This window comes from Erpetoichthys calabaricus, chromosome 6 (assembly GCF_900747795.2).
Source record: "Erpetoichthys calabaricus chromosome 6, fErpCal1.3, whole genome shotgun sequence".
NCBI classification, from domain to species: Eukaryota; Metazoa; Chordata; class Cladistia; order Polypteriformes; family Polypteridae; genus Erpetoichthys; species Erpetoichthys calabaricus.
The window spans coordinates 57,072,426-57,095,039 of NC_041399.2; the positions used below are offsets into that span (position 1 = coordinate 57,072,426).

Sequence of the window (22,614 nt, forward strand, 5' to 3'; positions counted from 1 at the left end):
GTACATACTGCAGAAGATACTAGATATAAACGTGCCGTCGACAAGCAGGGAACAGAGTGAAGTTATGTTTAGTTCCGAGTTCATCTTCTTCTTTGTGTTCTCAGTAACTTTACACCTGTCGCTCTTGCCAGGGAATTCAGCTGATCAGCTGCATGACACTTGAGTTCAGGCTTTCACTGCAGGCTGGATGATCGACTTTGCTGGGCTGGTTTCTTTTCTATTCATGTATCAGGTTTATTCCAACTGGATTTTATTTTTTTGCTTTCAGTCATCTTTGAGTAGTATCCGTTCCTGGTAAGATACCAGATGTTCTTCTCTGTTGCTGTAAAACACTCTGTTCATATGAATGCTTTCGTTTCTACTCATGTGACCCGAGGTTAAATGGTGGCCCAATTTGATTGAGTATAGACTGGCAAGTGCGAGTGTTCCCTGCATTCTTCTCAGTGCTACCAGGAAAGGCTTCAGCACCATAAGACCTTGAATGGAATGGAGCAGGTACGAGCATGCTATGGTAAGTAGCAGCCACAGAGAACTACTGTACTTGCAAAAGAATCAAAGTATGAGCTAATCAGTACAAGAAAATTAATAAATGCACTACGATAAATGCCCAGTGGATCAGAATTTATTTTTTAATGTCATTTTATTAGGTGAGGACTGCTCAAGTATATAGAATTAATCCATTTGCAAGTCATCTACTATTATTCACTGAACATAACAATATATATATATACTACATTTTGCAGTTACCTTCTAGTCAACATTGGATAAGGATGAAGTGTAATGTAAGAAAATAATCCTTACTAGAAGACAATAAATCACAAGTCCAGTATTTCATTTCAATTTACCACAGTCAATAAATGAATCTTTAGAGGTACTGGTAATTTTACCAGTACTGCAAGTTTAAGTGATGTTATGATAAATTACATTGAAATTATGAAAACTACACAAGATGTAATGAATTATTATTATTATTATTACAAGAAAACATATTTGACATAGTTTGAAGGCAGAATAACAGATATTTGAAAACTCCTAGTGCATGTAATATATATTTCATTTATAATATAGCATCTTCAGTACAAGTGTTTGTGTGATTCTATTAACAGTTCATGTAGCAAAATAAAACTCTGACCTGAGAATAAACATAAAGAGCATAATGACTATTTAGCCATTTGAGTCTGAAACTGTTAAAAATGAGGCCAAGACTGCGATCACAGAAAGCTCTTCCAAGTCACACAAGGAATGGTTTCTTTTCCTAAATGAAACAAACAAGAAACAATTTACAAAATTTCTCACTCTCATAAATACTTAAAAATACTCTGACATTGCAATAAATACAATAAACATTCAATTAAAAAATAAACACAGAACGCACATCACACTTGTTTAGTTGGACGGAAATATGTCTTTGTTAAATCTCTGGCCAAAATATTGTTTCTCATAAAGATAACGGTTAGACAAAAAAATTGACTAAAAAAACCTTGAATTCCCCACTTTGTTTTCCTTGACCATACAGTATATTTGAATGTATTATATATGTATTATATCTCCTGTCTTGCACCCTGTGTTGGCTGGGATTGGCTCCAGCAGACCCTCGTGACCCTGTAGTTAGGATATAGCGGGTTGGATAATGGATGGATGGATGGATGTATTATATCTAAAGTTGGCAGTATGGCTAAGTGATGGCAATAGCGACAATCTCCTCCTTGAGTTTTACATGTGACCTTGAGTAAAATTCATGTTATAAAATATGCTGCTACTGCACTGATCATAAACATTTAGATACTCAGCTTTCATGTTCACGATTCCATTTACTGTACACTCTAGCATTATATGTATTGAATATGTACAGCAATAATGAAAGGCTCCATGTAGAGTTGTAAGAAAACCGAATCAGCACACTGCATCAAACCTTTATTATATACATTTGGAAAGGAACAATGAGATCAATACATGTACACACAACAAATAAAATTATACCTGTCCATGGGGAGCTAATTGAACAAGGGTGAGTTTCCTGAAACTGATGACTTTTGGAGATTACTAAGTAACTTTAAGAAGGACTTATGTAATGTACAAGCTACTTTGTGTGTTTTTCCAACCTCCTCTTAATCTGCCACTTTATAAATAGTATAAAGCATTACTTTGTTAACCCAGCCTTTGAAATTGCCTACAAAAAAGAGTATTATAAGTCAACTGAAAAAATGATCGATTAATTTCATCATCTGGTAACTTTTTCTATCCGTCCATCCATTATCCAACCCGCTATATCCTAACTACAGGGTCACGGGGGGTCTGCTGGAGCCAATCCCAGCCAACACAGGGCGCAAGGCAGGAAACAAACTCCAGGCGGGGTGCCAGCCCACCGCAGACGGTAACTTTTTTTATTCCTAAAATAGAAGAAAGGTTGTAAAAAACAATACAAAGACAAAGCATATGATTAAGCACAAAATGGGATACATACTGTTTCTAAGACAAATGTAAAATATACAGTATAATGACAACCAGCATAAATGACCTTACTCTTTTGTAAAATGACAGTAGAATGTCTTTGTTTACTAAAGCATGAAGCAGCCTTTTCAAAAATGGGAAAAATCAAAAGTGGGATTAGACAGTGAAGAGAATAAGCCTGCACGTCATGACCTAACTTTAATCTCTTTCAGACACTAAGACACCACCAGGGAAGCCTGGAGGCAATATATAAAATTATCTTTATATATAATATGCTACCGTGGCTGTCCGTTTGTCTGTCCAGGATTTTAAATCACCTGTAGCTTGCAAACTGTTTGAACTATTGACCTGAAATTTGGTACACATACTGTATACCATGTGACGTCTACTATCCGCTTTTGGGGTGATGATTGACTTCCAAGGTTATTCCTCTTTTTATTTTTATTTTATTATATTGTATAATCAACTCTCGGTAGTGGCCAGCAGGGCAGTCGTGTGGCGCATGCGTACGGGCGCTGTTCTCATTCCCTACCACCTTCGCCGTCACTTCCCCTACCTCTTCATATCTTAAATCATTCTTGAGGCAGATTGAAGACTTAAGTGCCAGCTTAAATGAAAAATTAAAGAAAACGTAAGAAATTGCAACACAAACTTAATCAGTTTTAACGTGAAAAGATGCCGACGAAAGAAGAGAAGAAGAGGGCCGTTAGGGTGGAGAAAAGAAGAGCTGCACAGGAAGGAGCAAGCGCATCAACCTCTGAGCAAACGAATGCTAAACGTACAGAGAAAGATGATGAAAACTAGGAATGCTCAAGTCAAGTGTGTTCACAGCACGTTATTGTGCAGTGCGCGGTTACTGGTCTGTGTATAATCTGTAATTTGTCCACAATCTTTAAAAGAAGTAAATACATTCACATTATTAATCACAAATTCCCACACTCCTGCGAGTGGAGATTGGTACAATATTGACATAATACATTACTTCACATTTTTAATATAATGGCACACTTAAAACTACATATAATGAAATAGCAGCACCACTGCTGAACAAAGTGTGAGGTATGCACCTCCGCACAAGTCTTATTTTAAGAGTGGTTTAGCTTAACTTGTTAAAAAACATTTGTTTTAGAGCAGAGAAGGATTTCTTTTGCAACTGTAAGTATTTTGGGCAACATATTTAACACTTACTCAGTTTTCCTTCCTTTTCCAGTTTTGTTAAATGATGTAAAACATTATTTTCTGCTGCTTTGTGAAGATGTTCAGGAGTTTCCTATGAAGATAAAAAGCATTACATAAAAGTGGAATTTAGAATTACAATACAAAATATTTATTAGCAACACTGTATGTTTAGTTTTACCCAATTAGGGGGAGGATACCCAATTTCACATCAGCCATCTGCCAGTTATTAGTAATTATATTAATTAGTTGCAGAACGTTGACACAATTGTTTCTGCTATAGCCTCGCAGCTAGCTTCAAGTCTTAGCCTGGGAACTGTCCGTACGGACTTTGAAAATTGTCTGTGCAAATGTTTCTTCTATATCCCAAAGACACGTGTGTTTAGTTAGAAGGGGACTCTAAATTGGTCCTGTATGAGTGTAGGTCTGTGTGTGTCTTGTGAGAGGTGACCAGAGGGCATTTTCACTACATGTCCAAACTACTTCAACTGGCACCTCTCAATCCAAAGAAACAACAGTTCAAACCCAAGGTTCTTCACATATGCCAAGATCCCCACTCATGTGCTGAAACCTAATCTCAGGCACATTCTTGCAGTCGTCAGTCACACATGACCATTAGTGATGATGGAGACACAGACTGATCTGTAAACACAGAGCTTCATCCTGTGGCTTAGTTTCATTTCACCACTGCTGATACTACACTCAGTTATAACTTGGCCTCACAATCAAGCCTTCCCTAAATTATGAACAAGACACCATGGCACCTGAACTTTTCCATTTGAGAGAAACTGCTCATCTATAACCTATAAACAGAAAGCCACTTTCTTCCCAACAAGATGACAATGAACTCAGATTTGGAGATGTTAATTCTTATCTTATAGAACATTATTTTTGGCAGAATACTTCATTGTTTCTCAACTATCAAAAGTGTTTGATGGACACACCAATGTCTACAAAAACACAGACCATAAATCTCCTAACTGGAAACTCTGCAAGACTAGGCTGCATCTTGATAAAGCTGTCCCTAAATATTGCAAACAGGACATGAGACAAAATGCTCCCCAGGCAGACTATTACTTCCAATCACATTGTTTAGTATTCAATTGCGACTCTTGTTGATGGGACTGACATTGTTCCTCCCGGATCAGTGCTTCAGCTTTGAGACAGAACTGCTGCCCTAGTCCTCCAGTAAAAGTTTTCCCAAGGAAACTATGGATTCTGATCTCTCAGTAATTGAAAGCTTCATTTTGGACCCCTGTTTAAAGAAGGGGACTGCCATCCCAATGTCAGTTTCAAGGAGCTGTGCCAGCATTCCATTCAACATGGAGCTAAATACAAGGTTCAGTATTTTCAGCATTACCCACCTGGTATTATTCACACCTGAGGACTTGCTTCAACTGAGCTACAGGATATAATTTTTTAAAAGAAAAATGCAATAATTGTTGCAATATTTATGATAAAATTGAGATTTTTTAAAAACCTTTAGTATACAGTATGTAATTGGAAATTGGGAACATTCATATGCCATGATGCATATAATTTTATTAATTTTCAGGACTTCCTTTGGCCATCTGTGATAGCACTGTAGTAAAGAATGTACCATTACTTTTCCTTAAATATTTTAAACATTTCTTACTAGAATACATGCAGACCTCCATTCCTCCCATGATCAAGGTTCTAGCCCTAGTAATTCATAAAAATTAGCAGACTGCCATGCTGCATGTGCTTGACAGGATTGAGTGCCAGATCTGTAATTCTTCATGTTACCGGTTTCTGCAATTTTCTTAACGCTCAACAGATGCCACTGCTTTTCTTTTGCTTTCTACCATATCACTTTCTTGATCAGTTTGACTATACAGTTTGATCGTGCATATCGCGCCAAATTCTCTTAATACGAAGATCAAGGTTCAAGCCCAAGTAGTTTACTAGTAAACGCATGATGGACGGCTAACCCTCATATATTTTTTTATATAAAAATGTATAAACAGGCTAATGCCAAATTTCCTATTACAATTGTTTTTTCCACCTTGGCATTTTCTCACCACAATCTTCATTAGGAGATAGAGATGGAAATTGAAGTGAAAATGAAAATAAGTAGAATATTTTAGGGACAAGCTGTGAGACAATCGTGGTTGAATCTTTCATGCATTGTGGCGGTCGGCTGGGGGCTTATGCCCAGCTGGGACATCTGGAAGGACTGGGAGAGGGATTATACCTCCCCTCAGCTGTAAGAGGGCAGCCGCCCTGGTCTGTATGAGGGCCACAGGAACCGAGCATGGAAGCTCAACCGTGGCCACCACAAGGGGGCGCCAAGAGGATTGAGGAGCCCTGGATATCAGCACTTCCGCCACACTCGGAAGTGCTGCCGGAAGGAATACCAGGGACACCCGGAGTGCTACCGGGTGCTCATGCGGCACTTCCACCACACCAGGAAGTGCAGCAGAAATATCGTCAGAGGGCACCTGGAGCACATCTGGGTGAATATAAAAGAGGCCTGCCTTCCTCCAGTCGATGGCCAGAGTAGGGAGTGTGGAACTAGCCCTGGACACAGACAGGCAGACATGTTTTTAAGCACCACCACACGTTTATTTACACAACTATTATTTACAAAGTCTTTAAGTGCTACACAAACTCCAATCTTCCCCAAAGTCCAGGCCAACCACACTTTGCCTTCTTCGGACCGCCTCCTTCTCTCTTTCTCCGACCTCGTCCTGCTTCCACCCGACTCCAGCCCCGAATGAAGGGAGGCAGCCCCTTTTATCCATACCTGGATGTGCTCCAGGTGTGCACCGGCAATCTTCCACCCGACACGCCCCAGTGTGGCGGAAGTGCCGGCTGTCTCCCCGGAAGCACTCCGGGTGTTCCCTCTCTTCTTCCCCCCAGCACTTCCTGGTGTGGCGGAAGTGCTGGGGTCCAGGGTCCATCAGGCAGGGGGACGCCCCCTGGTGGTGACCACGGGCCCCTACAGGGTTGAGCTTCTAAGCCCTGTACCCGTGGCCTTCAATACAACCAGGGCGGTCGCCCCCTCATGGTCTGGAGGAGGCATGAGCCCTCCTCCTGTCTCCCCGGGCGTCCCAGCCGGGTAGGAATCCCAGCCAGGTGCCACAGGAGGAAGAAGACAAAGCAGAAAAGGTGGCAGGAGAAGTCCAGAAGGAGAGAAAAGGACTTTTATAAAGGTGTTTGGTGCAAGAGCACTATGTTGTGAGCCGGTCTATTGTAAATAAACCGTGTGTGTTTCCAACAACCGATGTCTGTCTGTCTGTGTCCGGGGCTAACTAGTACAGAATCTTAAAACATTTCTAAAAGTACACTTTCTGTCAATATAGTTTCCTGTGTGTTTAACAATTATATATAGTAATACACCTTTGACACATGTGCTCATCACACACAGAATTGACACCTGATTAGATTAACAAAAGCTCAGTAATAGTACTGTTCAACATGCATTGAAGTGCCATAACTTGCAAAATAGAAAGACAATAGGCCCAAGTTTGCATTTAGATCTGAATTAATGAGGCCTTAAAGGGGAAGTCTGGCAAATTTAAATAATCAAATGATTTAGAATTTCCCTCCAAATGAGTATCTTTCAAGTTACTTAAATGGACTTAAGTCTTATTGTAAGATATAATGTCATATATCAGTACAAAATATAAATTAATATCTATCTATCCTGCTTATTTAATTTCAGCATTATATGCTTGGGACTGTTTCCCTACAAGAAGATCCCCAAAGATGATCCAATTAACAAACAACACTTTACTACACACTTTCTTATTGATAACCAGGCACATATCATCCAGTAACCCAATCATATCAGTAAATATAAAACATATTGACCTTGTAAATAATTTTTACAAGTTCCATTGAAGAGAAGCCCTTATTATTTTTTTGTAAAACACTCAGAATCTGCTGTTCACGAAGGTTCCTATGAGCGATATATTCCTTAATTTTCTGCCCGGCATTCACTACAATTGGTCCATGGCCTGAAATAAAATACAAATTGATTTTGATTACATACAATGACATTTGATGAAAAAAAAAAAATTCTTGTATGTACATTAGGTCCTGAGAGTTATCAGCATTGTTCCCATATATTTTGTTTTTGAGAAATCTCCACTTTAGTTGTTGTTAATCATTTTACAAGCCCTGCTCTTTTCAAATAAAGAATACGGCTTTTCAAAAGAAGTTGCAATTACTAATCCTGCCTTTTCCTAAAAATGATCCATTTCTTTTTCACTAAAGTTTTGTTGTTTAAAAGATCTTATTAAAAAAGTGGAACTCTGTTGGGGCGGCATGGTGGCGCAGTGGTAACGCTGCTGCCTCCTCGCAGTAAGGAGACCCGGGTTCGCTTCCCAGGTACTTCCCTGCGTGGAGTTTGTATGTTCTCCCCGTGTCTGCGTGGCTTTCCTCCGGGTACTCCGGTTTCCTCTCACAGTCCAAAGACATGCAGGTTAGGTGGACTGGCAATTCTAAACTGCCCCTAGTGTGTGCTTGGTGTGTGTGTGTCCCACGGTGGGTTGGCGCCCTGCCCGGGATTGGTTCCTGCCTTGCGCCCTGCGTTGGCTGGGATTGGCTTCAGCAGACCCCTGTGACCCTGTGTTCGGATTCAGCGGGTTGGAAAATGGATGGATGGATGAACTCTGTTGATTCCAGCACCTGTATTAACAAAAGTTGGCATTTCAATAAGGATTGTATCCTTTTGGTTTTTATTGTTAGGACTTTTTACCTTCCCTTTTACTTACTTTACTGTACTAAAACTAAGCAGTAGTAAATATAAAGTGCTAAGAATTCTTAAGTCCATTTGATGCAAACTCTACTCAACTCTGTTAACTCAACAACTTGACTTGGTTGTGAATCAAATCCAGGAACTGACGAGTAAGAAGCAGCTAAATACTGTAATGTCATGGCAACCAAAACTGACATATTCTAAGAAATGTAATGGCAAAAAATGTAAAAAAAAAAAATCAGTATTTTTGTGTCCCGAATTGTTTTTGATGAAAGGAAAAAAATAACTTTCAAGTGTTTTTCCAAGTCACCAATCTCTTCACTGGTGTGTACTATTCAACATTACTTTATTAACCAATTTCATGCCCACTTTACTGTAATGCTATCAGTTCAATAAGAATTAAGAATGAATGCAGCTCAAAACTGCAAATGCAGTGTTTTAATTCTTGTGGTCATTTCATATGTTACAGGTGTAGGACAGCGAAAGCAAATAGGAAAATAAAAGATTTCAGACAATTATCTGTACATCTTCATCCAGGATGTGAACCCTGATCTCCTTAAGGGTAGGGCAGCAGTGCTACCACTGCACCACTGTGCTGCTAACAATTGCATTAGTATTAATATTTTTTTCTTACTTATATTAAAGCAATGCATCTGAAGAGTAAGCCAAGAAGAGGGACCTAGTCACTAAGTAGTTAAATTCGCTGTAACCGTAAGGAAGAATGACACTTACTCACAATAATGGAAAAGTATGCAAAACACTGGAGAAAAGGGGACTTTTCCCTTAGTGGTGAAACAGCACCTGAATTGCATTAATCGGGTTGTGTCTGTAATGATATAACCTATAAACTACCTAATCCAGTTCAAGGACATCAGCGGCTGGAACATATTGCCAATCAACCTGACGTCAGCATTAGCATCTAACAAATGTGACTGAAATCTGGGGTAGCGGAAGAAAATACAAGCAGACTCGGGGTTAACAGGCAAATGCCACATAGACAACCTCCAGAATGGGAGATGAACCCAGAACTCTGGAAGTGTGAGACAGGAAAGCTAAACAGTGCACCACAATGCTACCCAACAAGAATACATCTAATTCTAAAAAAAATCACTATTACATATAGTATATTATTTACAATAAATACGTTGTGTAAAGTTCATATTTTATCTGTTTGTCTATTTTTGAAAATGTTTATTCCCATGCAGATTAACAGAGTGGTGTGTGGAGACTATCCTTGCTAAAAATGGGTTCAAGTGAGTTACCGGTTCCTCTCCCTTGTTTGTCTGTTTGTTTTTTTTTTCTTACAACTTCTTTGTTCCGTTAATGCTAAAATGCTTCTCAAACAGTAAAAACACAAAATGCACATATAATACCTGGATAGATCAAGTCAGCTTTACAATCTAAGAGAATTTCCAGAGATTTCATGTAATCATAAAGGTCTTCAAACACCGCTGTCCCTTCCCCAAGTATACAGTCTCCAGAGAAAACTGCATTTTCTTCTTCAAGAAGTAATGCTAAGTGGTCATCTGTGTGGCCAGGTGTAAAAAGGATCCTAAAAGAAACAAAACAGTTAAATAAGTTCAAAGTAACAATGCATTTCTATATTCAGGTTGCCACATTAGATTATTAGTTTTTTGGAAGGTCTGTTTTAACACATGACTGTGAAATAAGTGGGTTTTAGAAAGTTATGTTTTGAACTTTTGTCACAGATATGGTGTGTATCACAGCACAATTGCACTTATTTGTCTATTATATTAATATTGCATTACTTTTCATTGTTACATAATAATTTAGGAACAAGAAATCATTATGGTTCTGTCCACAAATATTCTCAGCCTATTTTTTATCTTGTAAAGTATCAGCAGGGATTCATAGCTTATCCAACAAGCATCTGATGCAACACTGCCCTGTACAAGGTACACTCTACCAATATCAACAACCAATATAAGATAGCAATTAGCCCTTTTCACTCCTCCTCATTTTTTTTTCCAGGAGGCATCGCAAATGGGTAACTCTCTTCCTGCTACCCTAAACAACAGCAGAATTTCAAAAGAAGAGCTTCTGTTGTGTTCACATTCTAAACACAAAATCCTTACCCGAGTTTCAACAAATTTCCAACTGATGAAACATGGTGAAAAAGATGGATCCAAGCAATCATAAAGAAGCATGTTTAATTTCAATATCATATTAAGTCAGAAACAACAATACATTGATAGGTGGCCATTAGGTAAACATGGATCAAATACATTTATTTTATACAGAAAGCATAAACTCTCTTTCAATTATACAAAATAATTGTGGAATCACAAGAACTTCTGTAGTATTTCTCTGTGGTCAAATTCAAAACACAGACAACCTTACTTGATTTTTTCACAGCTTTCCAACTGATGAAATGTGAGGGAGAAAATGTATGGAGGTCATTAGAAGAAATGAAAGGCCAAATTTAGTTATATGCAGTAGCATCAGGTGGAACAACTTTGATGTCCTGTTTGAAAGGGTAAATGCTCATCTCTGAATTAATCTGTGAGAGTCAGCACTGATGGACACCGTCGCACTGGAAGCCTTCAAAATTGAACAAGACAATGCAATAGCACTCGCTCCTGGTTGGCATACTTAACTTAGCATAACTGTAATCAGATTAAATGCTTTCTTTCTGAAAACCAATATGAATTGTAATTTTAAAACCACATCTCATGCTGCATATTCATGCTGCAGGAACTTATTAACTCATATACATCAAACATGAAAAAACACAGAAAACATTATGGAAATACTAATCGCTTTGCTCACCGACCCATGGCCACTTTGCAGTTCAGTCGCTCACATATGGGGATGCAGATGTAAAATTTAAACAGATTTTTATTTTCATTTTTATTGTTACATATGCATAACTATTATAATAATAATATATATAACTATATGAACTAACTATTTTACATTACAGCGAGTAATTAACCATATTAAAAAATAGTAAAACATAATTTGAAAGTAAATTATGTTTCATGTTGTGTTACAGTTATTTGTTGTGTTATATGATTTTGTTCTGTTTGGATTTGGAATTAACACGCAAATACTTTTTAAACTTACACTTTTACTGTAAAACGTCAGTAAAAACAATTTTTGTAATTACATTTTTGTCAATATCGCATTGAATGTTGATTCTATGTTTGGACTTTCATCATGACAACGCAACGTATAACTTCCCATGGTTAAATTTCGTTTCTTTCTCTCTATTAAATAAAATGACTTTTTCGAATGTTTGGCTTTGAGATTTGTTAATTGTCTTTGCAAAAGCTATTCTAATGGGAAACTGTTAACGTTTTAATACGAATGGCATATCAAAATTTCCTTTGCTTTCTAATGTTATCCGCGGAAGATTTACTACATTACCTTTCTTGGATTCATCCTTCTTTCTACAGTAATTCATGCGGTGGAAGCTGGGATGGTGTTAACGGTTGTAGATATTCTTCGAGATATTGTAAGTTGATGTTTTCATGTTCCACACGATCACCACCAACTGTTTCAGCAGAGTCTATTGATACACATTTAACCAATTTGCCGAGTAAACGATAACAATTTTGGTGTTAATTCGTTTGACTTCATCATTTCTCGGTACTAGGATTGCCCATGTGCTCATTTTTTGTGTTGATAACACTTCATAATAAAATTCTTCAATAAGATTTGGACATAATACGTCTTCTTTAATAGGGAACTTAAAGTGAGGAAAACGTTAAAATTTATACAAGCTGAGAGAGCAGGAACCGTGTCTGTCAAAAGCATTCACATGAATGAGAGATGAGAGTACCATGTGCATGGTTGAATATGGTTGAGAGGAGGGCGTGACTTGAAACAATCTCATGGCCAAACTCTCATCTCGCGGAACTTGAAATTATCTCTTCAAAAAGTCTTGTCTCATCGGAGGATTTTTTTTATATAATAGAGAGAAATGATTGCTAGGTAAACACAGGTGAACATACAAGACTGCAGCATATTTACTTCATTTATTCTGTATTACAATATACTGAATATAATATAATATATTTGTTGGAAAAAAAGCAAGCTAATGTTAAATCTAAAAAATGAGTTAGCTGGAACTGTCAGCATATCCCCTTACAGACTCTCACTTAAAGATAGGATGAGTAGTGCAGATATCCGGGAGAGGTTTGAAGTAGAACCACTGACTGTGTCGAGAGGAGCCAATTGAGGTGGTTCGAGTATCTGATATGGATGCCTCCAGGACACCTCGCTGAGAAGGTTTTACAGGCATGACCAACTGGGAGGACACCCCGGGGAAAACTCAGTCCAACATAAGAGGTGGAAAGTGAACAAATGAATGAATGAAACTGTCACTATACTGGCATAAGAAAGATAAACTTAACATTGGTAGTTCCTTTTCTCAACTTCCATGCTTTCACTGTGTATTACTGTTCAACAGTATTTCTTTCATAATAAAAATAATTTTTTGTAGTGAAAGGATCCATATTACTATCCGAGAATGCTAAACCGGATGATGGACGCAGGCACATCCGGCAATGGGCCGTAGCTGCAAAAAGACGTACTGCGCAGGCGCAAAAAGAGTCCGCGAGAGTCGGCTGAGGAGCCGAGAAAGACGGACAAAAGAGGGCAAGAGAGGCGGACAAGACCACAGAAAAAAGGAGTGAGCACAGGAAAAATGGAGAAATGAGGCGCAAAGAGCAACGAAAAAAGGAAAAGGCACATAAAAAAGTATTCAAACACAAGCAAAGCACGAAACACATTGCACACGAAACTAGACATAAAAAAAAAAAAAAAAAAAAGAGGCTCACGCACAACAGCAAGGCACCGACCCCCCCCCCTACAGGCACCGGACGGGACACACACCAAGAGGGGGATTCAAACAAGACACAGGAACACAAAAAGAAAGAAGACGCTCGCGCAACAACAATCCTCACCCCCCCCCCCCCACACACACACACACATCCATAAGAAGTGACACCCAAAGCCACATATTCTAAAGTGAACGTCAACACCTTCACACTAGACAGCATAGGTGTCAGCATTGGTGGATCTCATTACAATAAGGCACTATTAACCGTTCAACCGCAGAAAAGGCTCCATATTAACAGTGAGTGCAATACTCCTTATTACTTATCCATATTTCTAAAAGAAAAAATGTCTCGACTCCAAAAACGCAAAGCTCAACTAAAGCTTCTAACTAACGATGTACCTAAAAGTAAAAACTTTATGCACTGCATTAGATCCTACAATGGTTCATTTGCTTTTGCATATACCGGAGTAAATATCAGGCCACCAAAAGGCAATGGCCCATACTACTTTCGCATATGTGCACAAATACTGCATCGCATTGGAACAGTGCACCCTGAAACAAATCAACAACGCAAATATGCACAAATCTACATCCTAGATCCACATGACGCAAACTATCAATCAAAGTGCTGCATCGCAACAGGCACGGATTCAAAACGAAACACCTCCCGTCTCAGACATACGTCAATGGCAGCGAAGGCTACAACGGGCTTCTCACACAGCACAGGCAAATCGATTACAGCTCCAAAACAACACGTCCCAAATACTACACATGCAACAACGCGCCTCTCAAACGGCACAAGAAAAACATACACCAGTAAAATTCATTCGGATTAATGAATGTCATTTGCAATCATTGTCATTCAGTTCACTTCCCTGAAGAAACAACTGGAAATACAAGTTATACATTTACACGTTGTTGTCAAAAGGGTCAAATTAGACTGCCTTCTTTACATTCATATACTGAATATCTACAGAGGCTTATAACTGACGATGTACCTGAAAGTGAAATCTTTATCAACTACATTAGATCCTACAAATCGGTATCCACTATGAACATTAACGGTGGCACTGCACGTGACATCCGTCTTGAAAAAATGTTGTTTATTGATGAATGTTCAATGGCATGAAGTCACTTACTCAACACCATTCATAAACTTCTACAAACGTTTATGAATAATAATATTCGATTTGGAGGAAAGGTACTTTTATGAGGAGGAGATTTTAGACAGTGATTAGCTATTTTTCCAGATGCCATGCACTCAGCTATTGTTCAGTGCACCTTAAAATACGCAGACAATTGGCATTGCTTTCAAAAGATACAGTTAGTAAAAAAGATACGATGTCCAGAACCAGATCATAACAATTGCTTATTACAACTGAGAGATGGTGCACTCACCAATACAGATGGACTTCAGCCACATATTACAATTCCTCAAGCCTTTATCTGCGACGACTTAGTTACAGAGACATTTGGAACAGCAATCTCATTAGATCAAATGCCCCTTTTAACACAACGCACTATATTATGTCCAAAAAATATTAATGTGGAAAACATTAATACTCAAGTCATTCCATTACTTCCTGGAGAGACACAACTCTTTCTAAGCTCTGACAAACTTGACTCTGATCACAACAATAACCATCTTAAATGACCTTACAAGTTCTGAGCTGGAATTACCTTTTACACTTAAACGGCGTGTACAAAGACATTTTCAAATAAACCTTTACACTGTGCCACACACTTTATTGTTTGCTTTCTATTTGCATCATCTACACCGTCACACTATTCTATATCCCATTCATACATCACGCTCTTTGTCATTCCCAACACCAGGGGTTGGCGAGCGAAGCGAGCAGGGGGCGGAGCCCCCTAGTAGAGGTAGAATAAGCACAATCCATTGTTGGCTAACTAACAGGAAGTAGGTTTACCCATCAATGAATAACATCCAAATTTTGTGAAAAGGGCTAATCAGCTTTTGAAAGGGGAAAATAATCATCTAGGAGGTAACACATGAACAATTTGCGCTAATGGAAAATAGCACAGCAGGTCTTTAATTAATGGAACACGACTATGCAATGGCACCTGCTTCTTGTCAGTATATACAACATAATGTAACTGCAATGATATTACATTTATTTTTCCTGACTAACAATACAAAGCACACTTGTTTACACTCAAATGAACTTGTTAAACACATTATATCTGAAATAAAATGAAAACACTTTTTGTAATGTACCATAATCACATTATCACGCCTGGACAAACAGGTGAGGAAGGCAGGCTCTATTGTAGGCACAGAGCTCAACAGTTTGACATCTGTGGCGGAGCGATGGACGCTGAGCAGGCTCCTGTCAATCATGGAGAATCCACTGCATCCACTGAACAGTATCATCTCCAGACAGAGAAGCAGCTTCAGCGACAGACTGCTGTCACTGTCCTGCTCCACTGATACACTGAGGAGATCGTTCCTTCCCCACACTATGCGACTCTTCAATTCCACCGGGGAGGGGTAAACGGTAACATTATACAATGTTACTGACTGTTATACTTGCCTCGCACTCTCCACCTTGCACTTTTTAACTTGCACTGTGCTTTTATCACTCTTTAATCAATATTGTTTTTATCAGTCTGCTGCTGCTGAAGTATGTGAATTTCCCCTTGGGGATTAATAAAGTAAGTATCTATCTATCTATCTATCTATCTATCTATCTAATCCAGATTACAATATGTGAATGTCTGGTTGTATAATAGCTCAGCTGAACTTCACATTAGTAGTAACACAACTATGCACTGGGCTTTATTCTTACATCAGAGAAGTACTTAATTATGACTATTGTTTATGAAATGGGACATTTGAACTTGTGGAATTTTTTTTCATTACAATTTAAATTTATTAGGAGTCAGTACATTTTTGCCAACTCCGACTCCAGGCACCCGAAACTGTCTACAACTCTGACTCCACAGCCCTGCTCAGGAGTTGAACTTTCAAAAGAACAGAAAAGATTAATACAAAGAATGTGAGTATGCCTTGATTTTATTATTTAAAAAAAAAAAAAAAACATAAAAATGCAGAATACCAAGTCTTGGGATATCCTATTAAATATACGAAATTATTATAAAAAGTGTATAATGAATTTAATTTATGAAATTATGTGACAATCTTTTTTTTAACTTTCAAATTAAAGCATTGCGACAATATAAAATTATATATTTAAGTTCCACTTGTCCTGACAGCAAGGGATAGATGCAAAGCCCTTTGTGTGTTTTTCTGTTAGTTTTTTACTAGGGGGCTCCGCCCCCTGCTCGCTTCGCTCGCCAACCCCTGGTGTTGGGAATGACAAAGAGCGTGATGTATGAATGAGATATAGAATAGTGTGACGGTGTAGATTATGCAAATAGAAAGCAAACAATAAAGTGTGTGGCACAGTGTTACGGTTTATTTGAAAATTTCTTTGTACACGCCGTTTAAGTGTAAAAGGTAATTCCAGCTCAGAACTTGTAAGGTCATTTAAGATGGTTATTGTTGTGATCAGAGTCAAGTTTGTCAGAGCTTAGAAAGAGTTGTGTCTCTCCAGGAAGTAATGGAATGACTTGGGTATTAATGTTTTCCATATTAATATTTTTTGGACATAATATAGTGCGTTGTGTTAAAAGGGGCATTTGGTCTAATGAGATTGCTGTTCCAAATGTCTCTGTAACTAAGTTGTCGCAGATAAAGGCTTGAGGAATTGTAATAATATGTGCCTGAAGTCCAGCTGTATTGGTGAGTGTACCATCTCTCAGTTGTAATAAGCAATTGTTATGATCTGGTTCTGGACATCGTATCTTTTTTACTAACTGTATCTTTTGAAAGCAATGCCAATTGTCTGCGTATTTTAAGGTGCACTGAACAATAGCTGAGTGCATGGCATCTGGAAGAATAGCTAATCACTGTCTAAAATCTCCTCCTCATAAAAGTACCTTTCCATCAAATCGAATATTATTATTCATAAACGTTTGTAGAAGTTTATGAATGGTGTTGAGTAAGTGACTTCATGCCATTGAACATTCATCAATAAACAACATTTTTTCAAGACGGATGTCACGTGCAGTGCCACCGTTAATGTTCATAGTGGATACCGATTTGTAGGATCTAATGTAGTTGATAAAGATTTCACTTTCAGGTACATCGTCAGTTATAAGCCTCTGTAGATATTCAGTATATGAATGTAAAGAAGGCAGTCTAATTTGACCCTTTTGACAACAACGTGTAAATGTATAACTTGTATTTCCAGTTGTTTCTTCAGGGAAGTGAACTGAATGACAATGATTGCAAATGACATTCATTAATCCGAATGAATTTTACTGGTGTATGTTTTTCTTGTGCCGTTTGAGAGGCGCGTTGTTGCATGTGTAGTATTTGGGACGTGTTGTTTTGGAGCTGTAATCGATTTGCCTGTGCTGTGTGAGAAGCCCGTTGTAGCCTTCGCTGCCATTAACGTATGTCTGAGACGGGAGGTGTTTCGTTTTGAATCCGTGCCTGTTGCGATGCAGCACTTTGATTGATAGTTTGCGTCATGTGGATCTAGGATGTAGATTTGTGCATATTTGCGTTGTTGATTTGTTTCAGGGTGCACTGTTCCAATGCGATGCAGTATTTGTGCACATATGCGAAAGTAGTATGGGCCATTGCCTTTTGGTGGCCTGATATTTACTCCGGTATATGCAAAAGCAAATGAACCATTGTAGGATCTAATGCAGTTCATAAAGTTTTTACTTTTAGGTACATCGTTAGTTAGAAGCTTTAGTTGAGCTTGCGTTTTTGGAGTCGAGACATTTTTTCTTTTAGAAATATGGATAAGTAATAAGGAGTATTGCACTCACTGTTAATATGGAGCCTTTTCTGCGGTTGAACGGTTAATAGTGCCTTATTGTAATGAGATCCACCTATGCTGCATAGCCGTCTATTTTGTTGTTTCTTTCGTTTTCGTGTGTTTGTTCCTGTTATCCTTTCCTTTTCGTTTGTACCCGTGACCGTGTATTCATGACTTGTTTCTTTCTCAGCATGCGAAATATGGATAAGTAATAAGAAGGATCGCAGTCACTGTTAATATGTTTCTTTTTCTGTAGTTGAACGGTTAATAGTGCTTTATTGTAAGGAGATCCACCAATGCTGACACCTATGCTGTCTAGTGTGAAGGTGTTGATGTTCACTTTAGAATATGTGGCTTTGTGTCACTTCTTATGGATGTGTGTGTGTGTGTGGGTGGGGGGGGGGTTGAGGATTGTTGTCGCGCGAGCGTCTTCTTTCTTTTTGTGTTCCTGTGTCTTGTTGAATCCCCCTCTTTGTGTGTCCCGTCCCTTGCTTGAAGGGTCTGTGGGGTGGTTTTTGTGTTCTTTTTTTTGTGTTCCATGGGCTTGTTGAATCCCCCTCTTGGTGTGTGTCCCGTCCGGTGCCTGTAGGGGGGGGGGGGTGCCTTGCTGTTGTGCGCGAGCCTCTTTTTTTATTTTATTTATTTATTTATTTTTTTTTTGGGTCTAGTTTCGTGCTTTGCTTGCGTTTGAATACTTTTTTATGTGCCGTTTCCTTTTTTCGGTGCTCTTTGCGCCTCATTTCTCAATTTTTCCTGTGCTCACTCCTTTTTTCTGTGGTCTTGTCCGCCTCTCGCGGCCCCTCATCCGCCTTTCTCGCCCTCTTCTATCCGCCTTTCTCGGCTCCTCAGCCGACCCTCGCGGACTCTTTTTGCGCCTGCGCAGTACACCTTTTTGCAGCTACGGCCCATTGCCGGATGTGCCTGTGTCCATCATCCGGTTTAGCATTCTCGGTTAGTAATATGGATAAAAGTAGTCTATATTTCCATTAATGTAAGAATGTCATCATTTTATTAAAAACATGGTTTGTTTCATGATCAAACGACAATGGTAGTACAACTTCTTTTGTTTTACCTGTTTTTTTTTAATAGATAGTGTATTCTACAGGATGGCCCTTGAAAAAGTGGCCCGTCTCCACCAAGACGACTGCATTACATGATGAAGAGGAAAACGATCAGATTTGGTACTCACATTTACAGAAGATGCTGAAAGTGATCTCCTTGTGCGTCAATACATCTCTGTGCCCATTTCAGCATGTTCATGTACACTCTTTCGAACGTCATGGTATCGATTCTATGTATTGCATTTTCAATGTTCAACTTCAGTTCATTTACAGTCCGCAGAATTGTCTCATACACGCACCCCTTTAAATGACCCCATAAGAAATAGTCGCATGTTTTTAAGTCAGGTGATCGTGGTGGCCATAAATCCTTGCTAATAATACTTTCGCCAGGGAAATGCTCCCGAATAGTTGCCATAGATAAGCGGGAAGTATGACAAGTCACACCATCTTGCTGGAAATAGCAATGGTCACGTTCGTAGTTTGTCAATTGTGCGTAGTACTGGCGAAAAATCATGAGATACACCTCTGATTTCACCATCGTGTCAAAGAAGTGTTGGCAGATGAGACGGGAGTCATCTTGGTGGAGGCGGGCCACTTTTTTGTGGGCCACCCTGTATATTCCCAAACAAAAATTCCTGTGAAAGGTTTTGGCCACTTCTGAGCTTTAGGCCACATGGTTAACAATAGTTTTGATTATATTTTTGGTTTCAACCAAAAAGGAAAAACATTTTGGCCATTCCTGACTGAAATTTTCATTCATTGTAGCATTTGTAGCTGAGGCTCAGTGAAAAGCCTATGTCAGCAAACTATAGTTTAGGTTAGGAGAGAAGTCAGCAAACTCACATTGGTGAAAAAAATTAGAATGCAAGCCAGTGAGAGTCCTTGTCACCTACCCACTGATGTCAGCATATATCCAACTGTCTAACAATTACACCTAAAAACTGGATTGTCTGGGAAAAATAAAGGAATGGGCAAGTTGTAAACTGTACTGGGAATAAAGGCGAAGTCAGTATAGTGTCAGGAGAATAATTATTTTAATTAATAACATATTAGATGCACCATCATATTTAAAAGACAGCAAACCAGTAATAACAGCATGTCCAGAGACTAATGTCAGCCAAAGGCCTCAGTCTTTTAAAATAATTTTCTAGCACCAGTCTCATTTTCATCATGATGCCAATGTAATTCATGTTTTTTTTGCCTTTTCGTACTCTAACAAGGTTAGAATTAATTACAGTAAACTGACTATGAAATAGTGGATGTGATAATAACTAACTGTTTTTTTAAAGTACTTAATAATAGTTCCGCTATAAAAGACATTATCAAATTTTGGCGCAATTGATTGGAAAAGACAAGCATGGTCTCATCATTACATTTTCTAAGGATGTTGCTGTGATTACATGGAAGCAGATCACTTTGCATAAGAACACCAAAACCACCATATCCTCTTCTGTGTGATAATTGTTATCTTAAATAAAGGAGACTCCCAAGGTGCTGTCATACCTAGGTTAGTTTGGACCAGTTGTCTCAAACTCTGGAAGAATTTCTGCTGTGGTTTGGCTTGTGTAGGTAGATATGAACATGACTCTGGTGCAGACCAAATCAAATGGACTGAGATTCTTTAGAAACAGTAATGTCAGCATGGTACCAAAACAAGCACTAAAGTAGTTAGTTCATGTGAGGTATGAATGTAGTCTGACACAGGACTGATCTAACTGCAGCCTATGTTTACTAAGACAGTCCATGTTTAGTATGTTTAAAATTTAGAAAATAATTTAGGGGTAACTATTGACTCTGACCTGAATTTTAAATCACATATTAATCAGATTACTAGGACAGCATTTTTTCACTTAAGAAATATAGCAAATGTTAGACCTCTTATAACATTGCAAGATGCTGAGAAATTAGTTCACGCTTTGTTTTTAGTCGGCTAGATTACTGTAACGCACTCCTCTCAGGACCACCCAAAAAAGGCATCAATCGATTGCAACGAGTGTAGATAGATAGATAGATAGATAGATAGATAGATAGATAGATAGATAGATATAGATAGATAGATAGATAGATAGATAGATAGATAGATAGATAGATAGATAGATAGATAGATAGATAGATAGATAGATAGATACTTTATTAATCCCAATGGGAAATTCACATTCTTCAGCAGCAGCATACTGATACAATAAATAATATTAAATTAAAGAATGATAATAATGCAGGTGAAAAACAGACAATAACTGTGTATAATGTTGAATGTTAATGTTTACCCCCCACGGGTGGAATTAAAGAGTCGCATAGTTTGGGGGAGAAACGATCTCCTCAATCTGTCAGTGGAGCAGGACAGTGACAGCAGTCTGTCGCTGAAGCTGCTCTTCTGTCTGGAGATGATACTATTAAGTGGATGCAGTGGATTCTCCATAATGCAGCTTCTAGAATCTTAACTAGGAAAAGAAAATCTGAGCACATCTCTCCAGTTTTGATATCACTCCATTGGTTACCTGTGTCATTTAGAATTCACTTTAAAATACTGCTTATGGTTTACAAAGCCTTAAATAATCTCACTCCATCCTATATTTCAGAATGTCTTTCACCTTACACTCCAAATCGTAACCTTAGATCTCCAAATGAGTGTCTGCTTATAATTCCAGGAGCTAAAACTAAAAGAAGTGTTGAGGCAGCCTTCTGCTGTTATGCACCTAAAACCTGGAATAGCTTACCAATAGAAATTCACCAGGCTAATACAGTGGAACACTTAAAAAACTGCTAAAAATTCATTATTTTAACAAAGCTTTCTCGTAGCTTCATTTTAGCTTAATCCTGATACTCTGTATATGCATTTAATTATCAATATCATTCCTGGTGGCTCCATAATCCGTACTAACCCATACTTTCTCTTCTGTTCTTTTTCCGGTTTTCTGTGGTGGCCATCTGCACCACCACCACTTGATCAAAGCATCGTGATGTCCCTACATTGATGGATTGAAGGCCAGAAGTCCACATGACCATCATCATCAAGTTCTTCCATGTGAACCCTGAATACCATGAGGACTGATTGTGAGGTCATTTAGGTAGAATGCCTAGGGGGGGCTGGGCAGTCTCATGGCCTCGGAACCCTGGCAGATTTTATTTTTTTCTCCAGCTGCCTGGAGTTTTTTTTTTTTTTTTTTCTGTCCTCCCCGGCCATCGGACCTTACTTTTACTCTATGTTAATTAGTGTTCCCTAATTCTATTTTCTAATTTATTTTGTCTTTTTTCTTTTTCTTGATTATTTAAAGCAGGGGTCCCCAACCCCCGGTCCGCGGCCCACTACCGGGCCGCAGCCGTCTGACAGCCGGGCCGCGACAGAACTGCCAGCAACGCAGACTCACTCAGACTTTTCAGAACGCTTGTGGGGCTTTGCAGCGGCGCAGAGAGAGGAGAGAGACCGAGGTGAGAGAGTATTACAACAAAGTATTTTTATGGTCCCGACAGTTTCCCCATATGACACGAGTCTATAGAAATCGCGTTACTACGAAGAACATTCAGCAGATGCTTTCA

The 22,614-nt window shown here is 38.7% G+C and overlaps 1 protein-coding gene across 2 annotated transcripts in view; it reads right to left on the bottom strand.

The window, feature by feature from the left end:
• Positions 1-621: 621 nt before the first annotated feature.
• lactb2 (lactamase, beta 2) overlaps positions 622-22,614 on the bottom strand; it is a 36,435-nt gene continuing 14,442 nt past the window's right edge. For both annotated transcript variants that reach the window (XM_028803609.2, XM_028803611.2), the window contains exons 4-7: positions 9,727-9,905; positions 7,465-7,610; positions 3,640-3,721; positions 622-1,255 (exon numbers count right to left, since the gene is read on the bottom strand). In XM_028803609.2, the coding sequence (XP_028659442.1) occupies positions 1,212-1,255; positions 3,640-3,721; positions 7,465-7,610; positions 9,727-9,905 (451 nt within the window). In that variant the 3' untranslated portion in view covers positions 622-1,211. The remainder of the gene's footprint in view (positions 1,256-3,639; positions 3,722-7,464; positions 7,611-9,726; positions 9,906-22,614) is intronic.